This window comes from Centropristis striata, chromosome 18 (assembly GCF_030273125.1).
Source record: "Centropristis striata isolate RG_2023a ecotype Rhode Island chromosome 18, C.striata_1.0, whole genome shotgun sequence".
Lineage (NCBI taxonomy): Eukaryota > Metazoa > Chordata > Actinopteri > Perciformes > Serranidae > Centropristis > Centropristis striata.
Genome location: NC_081534.1, coordinates 29,757,382 through 29,772,157, shown reverse-complemented (window position 1 = coordinate 29,772,157; position 14,776 = coordinate 29,757,382). Strand labels below are relative to the sequence as shown.

The 14,776-nt window shown below is 36.4% G+C and overlaps 1 protein-coding gene across 1 annotated transcript; it reads left to right on the top strand.

The window, feature by feature from the left end:
• The first annotated feature begins 211 nt into the window (after positions 1 to 211).
• On the top strand, positions 212 to 14,090 carry smpdl3a (sphingomyelin phosphodiesterase acid like 3A). The gene is made up of 8 exons (XM_059356472.1): positions 212 to 389; positions 1,310 to 1,523; positions 7,052 to 7,196; positions 7,703 to 7,799; positions 10,261 to 10,424; positions 11,328 to 11,508; positions 12,058 to 12,182; positions 13,729 to 14,090. The coding sequence occupies exons 1-8, from the start codon at positions 296 to 298 to the stop codon at positions 14,032 to 14,034; spliced, it is 1,326 nt and encodes a 441-aa protein (XP_059212455.1). The 5' UTR covers positions 212 to 295; the 3' UTR covers positions 14,035 to 14,090.
• Positions 14,091 to 14,776: the final 686 nt, after the last annotated feature.

Here is a 14,776-nt window from a genome sequence, read left to right as displayed (position 1 = left end):
GAAGTGAATGGAGTAAATCAAAAAGTATTGGTGATTGTGCAGTAAAAGTATAAAGTTGCATGAAAGGAAAAGTGCAAGTACAGTATTTGAGTAAAAGTACTTAGTTACTTCTCCTTTCTGACCTTTCAGCTGCAGCCTGTTTGCAGAAGTCCCGCCCCCTGAGCACCAAAACACGGTCACATGACCGCAAACTGCACTTCCTGTTTATTTCAGAGGAGAATGAGCTCCCGCGGCAAGTTACTGAAGTTTATATGAATAGTACTGACTGACTGTTTTTATTTTTAACGCGATAAACATGTTGCAGTTTCGGTGTTTTGTGCTGGTGCTTCTGTGCAGCGCGGCTCCTCTGTCGGCTGCCCCCACCAGGAGCAACTACCTGCCGGGGACAGGTGAGTCCACTTCCCGCTGATCAGAACTCGGAGGTGGATGTGTGGAAGTTTATCTCTAAATTGTGTCAGAAATGTCTCCAAAAAAAAGGCTCAAAATGTCTTGTGAATTAACATTTGTAGCCTATCTGCCATTCTCCATTTAGCCGAGTGAACACAGGGTGAACAGTATGTTGCAAGTTGTTTAATTCCGCTCTAAAAGTCGATTTTTCTAAATATTTAGAGCTGTTTAGTAGATGTCATGCTCGCCGAATTTACCATAAGACATTTTTCATTCATGAAAAGTGTTTAATTTTGCTGTAAATGTTATATTTTGTTTGAAATTGATCAAAAACGTATAAATTGATAGATTTTTAGACGGAGTTTGGTCTGAAACGTCTCCTGAGAGAACCTTACATTACTCATTTGTATATTTAATGGGCCTACTGATGGTTTTATGTGTTTTTACTTGAATTGCAAACAGGTTAGAGGACTGTTTGACAACCTGGCATAAAATAATACCAACATAATGATGAAATTAAGCCAACAAAGCTGTTATATTTGGATAATTATAATGCTGTGCAGAGCAAGGTTATTATAGTTCACGAAAATTAACGAGTTAACGGAAAATATTCGATACTCGATACCATTTTCGATACCACCAGGATAAAAACAAAGACCCCACAATTTTACAGAAATATTTTTATTAACAAGAAAAATGCAACATGTAAAAACTAACAGAACCACAGGTTAAATATTTATCATAAAAAACAGTTGTGCAAAAAGAAACTGATACTTTTTTGAGTATCGATACTTTGGACAACCCTATGAGATTGTTTTTTGTTTTTTTTATCTTTATCTAAAAGGGAAATCATTTTGTGTGCATTTTTTTGGGATTAATAAAGTCTAATCTAATCTAATTCACTGCTGCTCCGTCTTTCCAGGTCGGTTCTGGCACATCACTGACCTCCACCTGGACCCCTCCTACCACCTGGCCCCCGACCCCACCAAGGTGTGCTTCTCCTCCAGGGGGGCCCCGGCCACGCGGCCCGGCCTGTTCGGGGACTTCCTGTGCGACTCTCCCTACCGCCTCATCCAGTCAGCGTTCGATCACATGGCGTCGCTCACACAGCCGCAGGACTTCATCGTCTGGACCGGGTCAGTACACCGATGATGATGATGATGATGATGATGATGATGCTGCATGTTGTGATTTTACTTTGAGATTTTATTTTGAAAGGCTTTGTCATGGCATTTATGTCGGGAAAGGGTTTTGACTATGTGTCTTTTTGTGTCTTTTTTGTTAATTTTGTGTCTTTTTTTTGGTAATTTTGTGTCTTTTTGGTAACTGTCTTTTTTTTTGGTAACTTTGTGTCTTTTTTTGTAATTTTGTGTCTTTTTTGGTCATTTTATGTCTTTTTTTGGTCATTTTGTGTCTTTTTTTGGTCATTTTGTGTCTTTTTTGGTCATTTTGTGTCTTTTTTGGTAACTTTGTGTCTTTTTTTTTGTCATTTTGTGTACTTTTTTGGTCATTTGGTGTCTTTTTTGGTCATTTTGTGTCTTTTTTGGTAACTTTGTGTCTTTTTTTGGTCATTTTGTGTCTTTTTTGGAAACTTTGTGTCTTTTTTTGGTCATTTTGTGTCTTTTTTTGGTAACTTTGTGTCTTTTTTTGGTCATTTTGTGTCATTTTTAGTCCTTTAGTCCAACATAAAATGTGAAATGCAACACATGACATTCTATTAACTGATTAGAATTGTTAAATGGGTGTAAACTTAGCCTCATAACAAAAAATACGCTTTGTGAAATTAGCTACATCTCGGTTCCAGTCACAGCCACATTTTGAAGAAGTCACTTCTTGTCACAGTCACATGACCACCACACCAGGGTGTTGAGTATGTGTCTTTTTTGGTAATTTTGTGTCTTTTTTTGGTAATTTTGTGTCTTTTTTGGTCATTTTGTGTCTTTGTTTTGGTCATTTTGTGTCTTTTTTGGTAACTTTGTGTATTTTTTTGGTCATTTTGTGTCTTTTTTGGTCATTTTGTGCCTTTTTATGGTAATTTTGTGTCTTTTTTTGGTAATTTTGTGTCTTTTTGGTAACTGTGTCTTTTTTTTGGTAACTTTGTGTCTTTTTTTGTAATTTTGTGTCTTTTTTGGTCATTTTATGTCTTTTTTTGGTCATTTTGTGTCTTTTTTTGGTAACTTTGTGTCTTTTTTTGTCATTTTGTGTCCTTTTTTGGTCAGTTTGTGTCTTTTTTGGTCATTTTGTGTCTTTTTTGGTAACTTTGTGTCTCACCACACCAGTATGTGTCGCTTAGGGATTTAATGAGTTAAGGTGAAGCATAAAGCTGAATATGGGAGATTCTAGAAGATTTAAAGTGTTTGTAACACGGGTGTCACCATAGGTTCTTATGGGTTAACCCATTAAAGCTGGGAAAGAGGATACGTCGTTTTGTAGTATTTGTAGTTTTTTCCACCTGTTTTCGGTCTCTTGGCCAATGAAATGCATCAGAATACATGTGGGAGTGTCGCAATGCAACGTTGATTTTTAAAAAAAACTTTATTGAAGGTTTGGACAAAAAAAACTCAACTTCTCATTAAAAGCCACAGCTATAAGCTCTCAAATACTGTTTGAATTCCATTTCTATCTGCTACAGAGGCTGAAAAATCTATTATTTAGTAGGAAGCGTTGACACTTCTGTTGAATTTCCAGAAAAACTAAAGAGCAACTGGGGCCAACCATTGAGCAATGTCAGCAATATGACAAAGCAGCTCATCGAAACATTATTTGTGGCTTTGCAAGTTTCAGAACCGGTTCTGTCACTGCACAAGTGTCTGTGTCTGTGTGTGTGTGTGTGTCTGTGTGTGTGTGTGTCTGTGTGTGTTCTGTGCATTGTTTAAAACCACTTTGAGACTTTCACTTCCTTTTCGTTCTTAACCAAACTGATATTCAGAGGCTGCGGCCGGCTCAAATTTAAGACCATAGAAAAGCTGAAATGACTCATCAAAGTAAGACTATTATAGCCAAGACATGGTGGGTTTTTTTTTTCAAAGCAGCCCGCTGACCTTTAACCTCAAGATATCTGAATGAAAATGTAAACTGAAAATATATACAGTTTTAGGCAAAAAACCACCAGTTTTTCTCATGCACTAAAATGTGTTATTTCTTCCTATTGCATACAAGGTTATAATAGTTTTGGATTTTTCATTAGTTTTAGTTTTAATTTCGTTGTCAGTTTTTGTTTTCAAATTCAGTTAGTTTTAGTTAGTTTTCAGAGTGAGTTCATTAGTTTTACTTAGTTTTTATTTTTTGGAAAATGCTTAGTTTTAGTTTAGTTTTTATTAGTTTTAGTGTTAGTTTTAGTTTTTTTGTAATGGGGTATTTGTTGGGTGCCAGATTCAATAAGGTCACAATAAATGTTTCCTTTGTCTGATCCATCTCAGCCCCAATAAGTTTATTAAGTCATAAAACCAGATGGATTAAATAGATTTAATATCAACCAAAAGAATTACGTATGAAAAAAGTTGACAAAGACGAAAACTAAGGACATTTTCACTATAATTTCAGTTAGTTTTAGTTAGTTTTGTAACCACAAAATACAGTTTCAGTTAGTTATCGTATTTTAAAAAACTCTCGTTTTTATTTTTATTTCAGTTAACGAAAATGTTTTTTCAATTCTAGTTTTTGTTGCTTCGTTAGTTTTCGTTAACTATAATAACCTTGATTGCATATGGATATTTCTGCACACTGAGGTCCCTAAGCAGTCTGTGAATTACGTAAACTGGCTATTACTGGAAAACTGCGAGTCTTGTGCATTCAATGAGCCCAGTTTTATTCATGTGTGATGATGTGTGTCTGCATAGTCGCCACTTCATTGCAGTTGCAGGTTTCGAACTTGCAATAGAGGGTTTTTAAAAAAAAAAACTTGACCTCAGTGTATAAAATGAGCTGCTGTGACCTCTAGGATAATCACAGCCTCATGAAACTGCACAACCACAAACTAGAGACCTGGAGCATTCAGAGGACCTATAGCTGGCCACACTTTATTGATAGTAAGGGGCTTTCTCAGCAGTTTAGAGATAAGAAATGCTCCTCATCCAATCGCTGAAAATACAGAAATCTCCACAAAGTTTTTGAAACCAAATCACAGCATGGATTTTTTTCTGGTGTTCCAAAGGTCTTGGTGTATTGATGTCATATTCTGAAGCATGTTTATCCATTTTTAATATAAAAAAGTAGCCTAATTCAGCAGTATGTGTGTTGAACAATTGGTAGTAACCCAAAAATTGCTGCAACAACTTATGGGACATCATTTAGTATGGAGATGGACTTCAGAAAGACATTTATTAATGTTCTGAACCCTCATACACCTTAACAGGTTACATTTTATTGGAAAAGCATGCATTGTCTACTTTCAGGTTCACAGCTTTCAGATTATGTTCACCACTTCCATGCAACATCTGCTGTTGACCTTCTATCTCCCCCTAAAAAATCGGTAACACTTTACAATAACCATTTATAAACAGTAAACAGATAGTTTATTACTGTTTAACCATCATTTATAAACTGTTTATAGACCATTTAGAATGGTAAATACATAATTTATTAATGTTTAACTAACTTAATCATGTATAAATGGCATATAGGTGTATATTCATTTATAATATACATGTCTATTAATGTAAGTTTATCGTTACTTTACCATTAACAAACAATTAAATTCTAATTAATTGTTTATAAATAGGTTTAGTTGCACCCATTTTAATATTTTTAACACCATATTAAGTATGTTAATAATTTTGAAATGATTCATATACCTTTAAGAAATTGGTTGAAAACATTTAACGATTAAATACGTAAAGCACTTTGTAAATGGTTAATAATTGGTTTATAAACTATCTATAAACATTATTTAGTTGGTTATTGTAAAGTGTTACCAAAAAATCTACTGCTCACAACCCCCAATACTCCTTAAAGAGGGGCCCGGATGGTTTATGCATGGTTTTTACTGTGCATTTCTGCATATTTTAGTGCTCAGCTGGTGGAGTAGAAGACTGACAGTTTATTTAACCCATTAAGGCCTAAAAAGCCTGGAAAAAATGCCTGCAAAACCTTTGGCCGATTTTAAAATAAGCCCCTAAAACCTGAAGTTTTGTTAGTAATTGTATCTGTCTTTTTTTGGTAATTCTGTGTCTTTTTTGATAATTTTGTGTCTTTTTTTGGTAATTCGGTGTCTTTTTTAATAATTTTGTGTCTTTTTTGTTAATTTTGTGTCTTTTTTGGTAATTTTGTGTCTTTTTTGGGTAATTCTGTGTTTGTTTTTTAATAATTTGTGTCCTTTTTCGGAAATTGTGTGTCCTTTTTTGGTCATTTTGTGTCTTTTTTTGGTGATGATTTCAAAGTTCTGGAAAAGTCTCATGTTACATTGCGACACTCCCACATGTATTCTGATGCATTTAATTGTCCAAGAGACTGAAAATAGGTGGAAAAAACTACAAATACTACAAAACGACATATCCGCTTTCCAGGCTTTAATGGGTTAAAGGCAGTGACTGAAGTATTGAAGCAGCAGGCACTGAGAGATTATAGTAAGAGTTCTCCACTCGCCATGAAAAGTATCTTAAAGAACCGCTCTAGAGTGAACTTACATTCACTTGACTGTGATACTGACATGGTGAACCTTTAGCAGCTCCATACAGCTCTGCATTAAGCAGCAGCTAATCAGCCTAGCCAGGAATTCATTCATAGGCTTATTAAACATGCTTAAGAGATCGCCCTGCCACTTAATCCTCCACCCCGGGGAGTCTTTTCTTAAGTTTTAACTTACTGTGCAAGCAGATTTTTTAGGTTTATTCTATTGTTATTGGATTTCGTGGCCTTTTTTACTTAAAGAGGAACTCCATTGTACAGTGGAATTCACGTTATTGCTGCAATATTGTGCAGTCAGCTTTTGTTTGATGCACAGGAAGTACAGCAGCGGTCAGAAACTGAAACAGGAACTTGAGTTTTTTTCTTCTACTGTAGAGCTGACTAGGGCTGGGCAAAGATATCAAAGATATATCTATATATTTTTAAAGGTGATATGGAATTAGACCTTATCGCATATATCGATATTGTTCTTTTTTTTTTCTTTCTTTATATATAAATGCTGCCCTTACTAGGGTTTGTCATATTTAGTTCTTTTGTAATGTTCGTTATTCTTTTCTCATATAAATATATACATTTCGGAAAGAGACTGGCCTATTTTATTACATAGGCTATTTTTATTTAAATGTGCACTTTATGGAGCTTTGATTTTTTCTTTTAAAAAAGGTACTCCTGTTGTTATACAGTATTTATGTTCACCTCAGTTGACCAAAGTGCTGTACAGTTATTAAAATAGAATAAAATCATACACAAAGAGTTATAAATAAAAACAATGAAAACAATAAAATACTGAAAACAATAAAATAGTAATAAAAACTCAATCCAAAAACAGAGTTAGAGATAAAAAAAAGAAAAATGAAAGGGTAAAAAAAGTATGTATGTAGTATGGACTGAATGCCAAGGAGAATATATAGGTTTTTTTTGTTTGTTTTTTTAGTCTTTTAGTTTGTTAAAAAGGTCATGAATCCAAGTAAAGTCAGGAAACCCAGAGTAAAAGACCAACTGTGCCTGCTGTGACTCTGGATCTTCTCTCTCTCTCCAGTGACAGTCCTCCTCACGTCCCTGCTGATGAACTCTCCACAGACCTGGTGATCCAGGTGATCAGTAACATGACTGACACCATCAGGAAACACTTCCCCAACCTGACCGTCTACCCCGCCCTGGGTAACCATGACTACTGGCCACAGGTAACTGAATGACTGTTGACTGGGAAAATAAACGTAGGAAGTCTTAATTTAAAGTCAGCATTTGATTATTTAACACAAACTCTTAATGACTTTCGATTAGGGCTGGGCAACATAAATGTTCTTTGTTGGAGTTGCTGCAGCAAAACCATATTTCACAGCATATTTCCTTATATTAATGTCATTTAAGTTTTTGGTCCTTGCAGAAATTGAGTATGGAGTATACAAAAATTGGCTTTACCCTGTGATTTCATAAACTATTTATTTATTGAATTACCAAAAAAACATGTTATGTTTCACCAAAAATGGCAGTATCTCAAAGTCTGCAAAAATCAAGCCCTCATATCTGCTACTACATTATTAAATATCGATTTTATTGCTTTAAGAATCATAATTCCAGGAGTTTATTTCAGTAAAACTGGAATGTAGTCATGCAACAATCTGCTGCATGACTGTGTCCCGCTCAGGTTAAATGTTCATGTATTCATTCAGTGCTTTTATTGTCTCAGGACCAGATGACGAGCTCCAGTAACGCCGTCTACAGAGCTGCTGCTCAGCTGTGGAGCTGCTGGCTGCAGCCTGACGCTCTCATCACCCTCTCACAAGGTGACACGTTAGAGCATCAGCTGCTTTAACCCATTGAAGCCTGGAAAGCGGATACGTCGTTTTGTAGTATTTGTATAAGCTCTCAAATACTTTTTGAATTTAATTTCTATCTGCTACAGAGGCTGAAAAATCTATTATTTAGTAGAAGAGTTGACACTTTTTTTCCAGAATTTTTCCAGAATTTCCAGAAAATTAGAGGCTTATTTTAAAATCGCCCAGCGGTTTTTCAGGCCTCAATGGGTTAACCGAAGTCTCTGTCACATTGTTACAGTTTGAGGATGTTATAAATCCATATGTAACGGGCTTAGCTCTAGGCAAAGTCTTTATATATATATTTAATTTTTTTAAAAATACAGGTTTAGTTTTATTCCAGTACCAGCTGTTTGATAAAATTCTTTCAGATGTTGGTATTTGGATTGAATGTTAGGCAGTAGCTCTGGTACGAACCAAATATGAAGCATGATGCACTGCAGAGGTGCCCTTTAGCAAGGCATCAAACCCTAAACTTGGATGCCTGTTCATCTTTCTGTTTAATGCATGTGAATGCTGCAGGTCTTGTTTGCTCTGGGTTTATATTTAGGGCCTGTGGTGTGTTACAGGGTGAAAATATATATAACTTCTACAATCTTCAATATCACATTTTTTTCCATTTACATTCAGGAAATAGTGTATTTTTCTACCTTAAACAGACTGACTTCTACATCATTTCTGCATTCTGATGCTGCTACTGATTTAGAAAAAGATTTTTGAAAGATTTAATTCAAAAATCATGCAAAAGATGGAAAAAAATATGCAAACAAACTTCTGCAAACTTTATAAAGTTCCTGCATTGAGAAATGAGGAAAGGGGAAGAACCACTGTGAATATGTGGCTGCTGTTTAAGAATGATTGCTCATACACAAAGTTATTGTGTGGGAAGTACAACGTTATACATGCATTATGGATATGTATGAAGGTGTATTTCCAAAACTGCTCTCTCTCACCCTTTTCCACTCTGTTTGCTGTCTAATAAAGACATAAAAAGCCCCAAAAATCATCTTAAATGCGTAAATTAGTTATTCTATTAGTTGTTTTGTCTCTAAGGAAATGGTGAAAAAAAAAATATATATATATATATATTAGAAGGTGATGTCTACATCGCTTGTTTTAAGTTCAAACCTCAGAGATCTTTAAATTACAATAAGAAGAAGAAGCAGTAAAACTCACATTTTAAAAAACTGGAACCAGAGAATATTTGGGTATTTTATTACTTGATAAATTACTTAAATGTTAAATCATGTAGCCATATATTAAAAACAACACCACGTTAAATATGTGGTTGGGACCCAAATCTTTACTTTGGAGCTTATAAAATGGCCTCATTTGTTCTTTAAATCTGACTGTTGACATTCAGCAAACATCCAGTTGATCAGTAATTACTGTTTGCCTGTTTGTTCTTTGGAACCCAACAAACCTGTTCAGGTGTTTCTCACTAAACCGAGCTGATGAGGCGTGTCTGGTGGTGGGTGTGTCCTGACTGATCCCAGGATCTCGTTCATACCTGAAACATAAAATACAGTCAATTAAAACACAGTAACATGGAACATAAAGCCAGTTCTGGTTTGGTTCTATTGTAAGCTGTATTTACAGGTAGATGTGTCTTTAATATTCATGGAGAAAAAAGCTCCATAACAGCCTTTATGAGAATAATATTCATGAGTGAACTTACATTTTGTGTTGATGGTGTTTTGTCATCAGGATACAAAGTACGAAAACCATTTTTCAAAGAGTTTTTTCAAAGTTGTGACTGGTTTTGATTATCGATTTTGGTTGAAATCGCAACTTTAGTTCCACACACACACACACACACACACACCAAATTAGTTTGCAAGTGTGCCTTTCCATTTATTAATTTACTGGACTACGCTGGATGCCAAACTGTGAGTAATCTTCTGAATAACAAGACTTTAGTAACACAAAACTTCTTGTGCACAATTCTTGGAGATAGAAGTTTGACTCAGGGGACTTTTAAAGTTAATAGATCGATTCTCTAATTCATTTATTTCTACTAACTTATTTATTCATTGCTATTTGTTTGCAGCATGTTAATTAATAGGGTGGATTCGGGTAATGTGGGACACTTCAGGTTTCGCTGGTTTATTTCCTGCTTAAAGTAAATATAGCCATCAAAACCTTTACTATTGGTCTACCATGGGAGTCATGTGACTGAAATTACATAAAATATTTTTAAATTTAGAAAAATATAACAAAGTCAAAATTGCAAAAAGTGTCCCACATTACCAGAATTCACCCTAGTTGATGTCTTTGCCACTGTTAGCCTGTTAGCATGCTAAAGAGTGCATGTTTAGTGTTTGGTATGCATAGTAACATTTAGTACCGTCATAATAAAGCTGTAGCGTGATTTCCTAATGTTCTGTTTAAGTGAGTTTCAGGCTTTATTCTGCTCTTTCTGCTCCTGCAGGTGGTTTTTACTCCCAGCTGGTGAAACCTGGTTTGCGGGTTCTAAGTCTCAACACGATCCTCTACTACGGTCCCAACAAGGTCACAGAAAACATGACGGACCCTGCTGGGCAGTTCGAGTGGCTGGAGAAGACTCTGGAGAAAGCTGCTCAGAGTCTGGAGAAGGTTCTGTCTTTTAATTTGTAAAGCCTGACCTTTGACCTGGTTAAACCCTCTGAACCCTCCCACCACAGGACTGAAACATGATGTTTTCTCTTTAAAGATCACCAAAAATGCACTGTCCATCTTAAAGAAAACCCTGGAAAAACAGGCATTATCTTTGGAATTTGAACTTTTCAACAGTCCTTCAACTGATCATAGGTTATGAAGTTTCCGTTTCAGCAAATTCACATTTAAAACATGTCCAAAAATAAACAGTTTGGAATAACCAGATCCTGTTAAAAACATTAAATTCTGCTCCTCAGAGACACTGTGAAGACATGATTGATTCTGCTGAGACCAACAAATATTCACTGAAAATCTGTCTCACACAGAGCTGAGAGGAGAGGACAGGAGAGGCTGGAACATGACAATACTTCAATGTGTACAATATGCAGGGATCCAATTATTTTTTTCCAACATTCATGACAGTTCTGGGCAAGTGGAAAATGTTGGATGTATAAATTCTATGTTATTCCAATTTTTAAAATTTAATTTATCAGAGAAATTGTACTTTTTCTTTCTTTTTTTATGATTTATGTCATTATAACTGTGTTATTCTGCACAAAAACATGTTTGAGTTGTTCCAACTTCTAGCCATGACTGTGTTGATTCTATAGAGCTGCAGGACTTAAAGATTTATATATATTTTATATATTGCAGTGAAATACAAGGACACAGTGAGTAAAATGTAAAAACAGCAAAAAACGCTCTAAAACAGCTTGTTGTTGGGGTTCAGAGGGTTAAACCAAAGCTTATTTTTCACACATGAATCAAACAGTATGTGAACAAACAGTATTTGTACCATTAATTATTGACACCTTTTCTTCAGTTGAATAATTGGAGGTTGAACGTGTCTTCTTCCTCCAGGTGTACGTCATCGCTCACGTACCTGTGGGCTTCCTGCCCTTCACCAGGAACATCACGGCTATAAGAGAGAGCCACAACGAGCGGCTGGTCTCCATCTTCAGGAAGTACAGTCGGGTCATTGCGGGACATTTTTATGGCCACACCCACCGTGACAGCATCATGGTGCTGTCGGACCAACAAGGTGAAAAAAAGCACTTATACAGTACAGGCCAAAAGTTTGGACACACCTTCTCATTCAATGCGTTTCCTTTATTTTCATGACTATTGACATTGTAAATTCATCAAAACTATTAATGAACACATGTGGAATTATGTACTTCACAAAAAAGTGTGAAATAACTGAAAACGTGTCTTATATTCTAGTAAGCAAAGGGTGGTTACTTTGAGGAATCTAAAATACAAGACATGTTTTCAGTTATTTCACACTTTTTTTGTTAAGTACATAATTCCATATGTGTTCATTCATAGTTTTGATGCCTTCAGTGAGAATCTACAATGTAAATAGTCATGAAAATAAAGAAAAACGCATTGAATGAGAAGGTGTGTCCAAACTTTTGGCCTGTACTGTATGTAGTTAAACTTGTTTTTTTTTTTAAGTAGATGTAGTTGTAGAAGTTATAAAAACTGACACAATGCTTGTTGGAAAAGCTTCATGCACACACGCGTGTTTACAACCTATTCAGGATTTTTTGTGCGTGTGTGATCATGTTTGTGTTTTCTGGTTCTGCAGGTAATCCGTTGAACTCCCTCTTTGTGTCACCGTCGGTTACGCCGATCAAAAACATTAAGGAGCCGTATTCCAACAATCCAGCGTTCCGCATGTACCTGTACGACTCCAACGACTACAACATGCTGGTGAGACGCTCTGCTGCTGCAAAAACAGCTCAGTTTTTATGTTTATATCTACTGGAACTAGTTAGAAATCAGGGTAACGCTTTATAATAAGGTCCTTGATAACCATTAATTAACAAGTAATAAGGCATTGTTCTCACTTTAGATCCCTTTAGCTGCAAAAAGCATAGTTAACTTATAATAGATGAGCAATAAACTATATTTTAATATCAATAAGCAAACAAAATAAGATTAATAAAGGCATGGCAAAGACATAATGGGTGGGTCATGGGTGTTTGTAATGCCATTATTAACACTTATATAAGCTTATAAACACACAATAATGTTAATAAGCATCTTGTAAGGACTTAAAAGGGCCTTATTACTTGTTAATTAATGGTTATTACAAGGACCTAATATAAAGCGTTACCGAAATCAGAAATACTTTATTTATCTCCTAAATTGTGCTTTTCTAAGGGATCCCAAACTTTTGAGCAGGAATTAAAAAAAAACGGCCTCAAAGCACCCAGAAATCTGTGCACACTGTTATTACCACATGACCAGTTTTAAAAGTTACATTAAAAACAGATAATACATCTTAGATGTTTTGCTACCTTGCAATTTTTAAATTGATAAAGCAATAATGCTGCATTCGATTGCACTCGGAACTCGGAAGTGGGAAAAGTGCAACAGAACGGGCCCTTGAACTCCGGATTCCGACTCGGGAATTCGGGTAGGATCCAAGCAGCCCGAGTGGGTCGGAAATACGTGGAAAACGTCAAAGCAAGCGTCAAGCATGTTACTAAAAGTGTAGGATTACTTTCTAGTGGTATTTGCACTCCCACTCTGTTAAATAAAGAGTTTGTGTGAGCGTAGTAGGGACGAAAAAGCACAGTAAAAGTGTAAAATATACTATAGTTTTTCCCATATTTAAACTACATTAGTCTATAAGGTGTAATACTGCACTTTTTTTATTATATCCAGAAAATTGATAAGATTTAATTCTATTTTTGTCTCTTAAGTATTTGCAGACCACTTTATATTTGGACCCAGAGAGGACACAACCATTTAACTGTATGTTGTACCAGGTAGCTGATGAACTTCCCCAGAATAATTTTTAAATGCTCGAAAGACATCCAAACGAACATCAATTTACTGTGGCCGGCCATGTTTTCCGAGGTTGAGCAATGAAACGCATTTACCTCGGAAGTTGGAATTTCCAACTTGGATCTTTCTGAGTTCTGAGTGCAATTGAACGCAGCATAAGAAAAAACTTTGGTAAGGACTTTAGAGAGATCACTTGTTACTATGTTGCAGTAAAAGAAAAAAAAAACTGTAAAGAGATACAGAAGAGAGATGCTGAAGTGTGCAAACATATTGAACATTTCAAGTCAAACTGAAAACGCTCTGCAGTGAAATACCTGCTCCAACTTTTATCAGAAACAGAAGAAAGAAGTCCCTCTTGATGATTAATCACGCTGTCAATCAGCACACAAAAACAGCTTCTGGCTTTCAAAAAGACTCAAAGACTTTTTTCTGTTTCTCTCGGTGCCTTTCTCCCCCTCTGAAGGATATCTGGCAGTACTATTTGAATCTGACGGAAGCCAACGAGAAACAAAGATCCGACTGGAGGCTTGAATATATCATGACCGAGGCGTTTGGACTGGCTGACCTGCAGCCACAGAGCCTGCTGCAGCTGGGCCTGAGCTTCATGCTGCCGCAGAGCGAAGCCTTCGACGTTTATTTCAGCCACCACATCGTCGGCTACGACCGCAGCATCACCTGCCGAGGAGACTGTATGTTCAACCAGGTGTGTGCCGTGCTCTGCCTGGACCAGAAGTCCTACTCCAGGTGTGCTGGAGAGGGAGAGTGGTAGCAGGGACGAGGAGCAGATTCTTCTCAGGGCTCACATTTAGCTTTTAAAATCACTCTATTTTGGAGTTGGGATGGGAATAATGAGACAGATGATCGATTAATGGTCGTTACGAATTTGGTCGATCACGTGGAATTTTTAATCGATCTGTGCATTTTCAGCAGGGACGGCTGCTGATGCACCATTATACACTTGAATGACAAAATCTGAACCATGTGAACACTCACAACAGTTTTATTTGAACAACAATTAACTTTCAAGTCACTCTTTCCAGCATGATTTTCAACTACTTTACTTTTAATTAAATTGTACACACCTGGACTTCCTTGCAGCAAAGGCATCTATTGTGTCATAAAATGATACAAATGAAACGTCTTCACACAAAACGGCGTTTAGAAAAAGATGACATAACGTTACCTTTATATTGGGACTTCTTCTCCTCCTCTTTCTTCTCTTTCGACACTGCGCACCGGAGAACTTCGACGGCCGCTTTGTCTTGCAAGATTTATCAAACATAACGTGTCTGTCACTTGACGTGACCTGACCTCTGTGACAGCGATCTGACCATCTAAAGGGGGGCAAGGCAATGACCACACGTCACGTGACTCAGCACCACAAGTGAGAAAATCTCATTGTTTATCTGTTTTTTGTTTTTTTTTCCTTGATGGTGACTGGCGGCGCCCCTCCAGCAGATGGCGCTCTAGGCGACCGCCTATGTCGCCTAGAGCTGGCCCTGCGTATCAGT

Coding starts and splice junctions, on each gene's coding strand:
- smpdl3a (XM_059356472.1), top strand. CDS start 296: ATGTTGCAGTTTCGGTGTTTTGTGCTGGTGCTTCTGTGCAGCGCGGCT. Junction 11,509..12,057: donor GGTGCTGTCGGACCAACAAG/GTGAAAAAAAGC, acceptor CTGGTTCTGCAG/GTAATCCGTTGAACTCCCTC. Junction 12,183..13,728: donor CCAACGACTACAACATGCTG/GTGAGACGCTCT, acceptor CCCCCTCTGAAG/GATATCTGGCAGTACTATTT.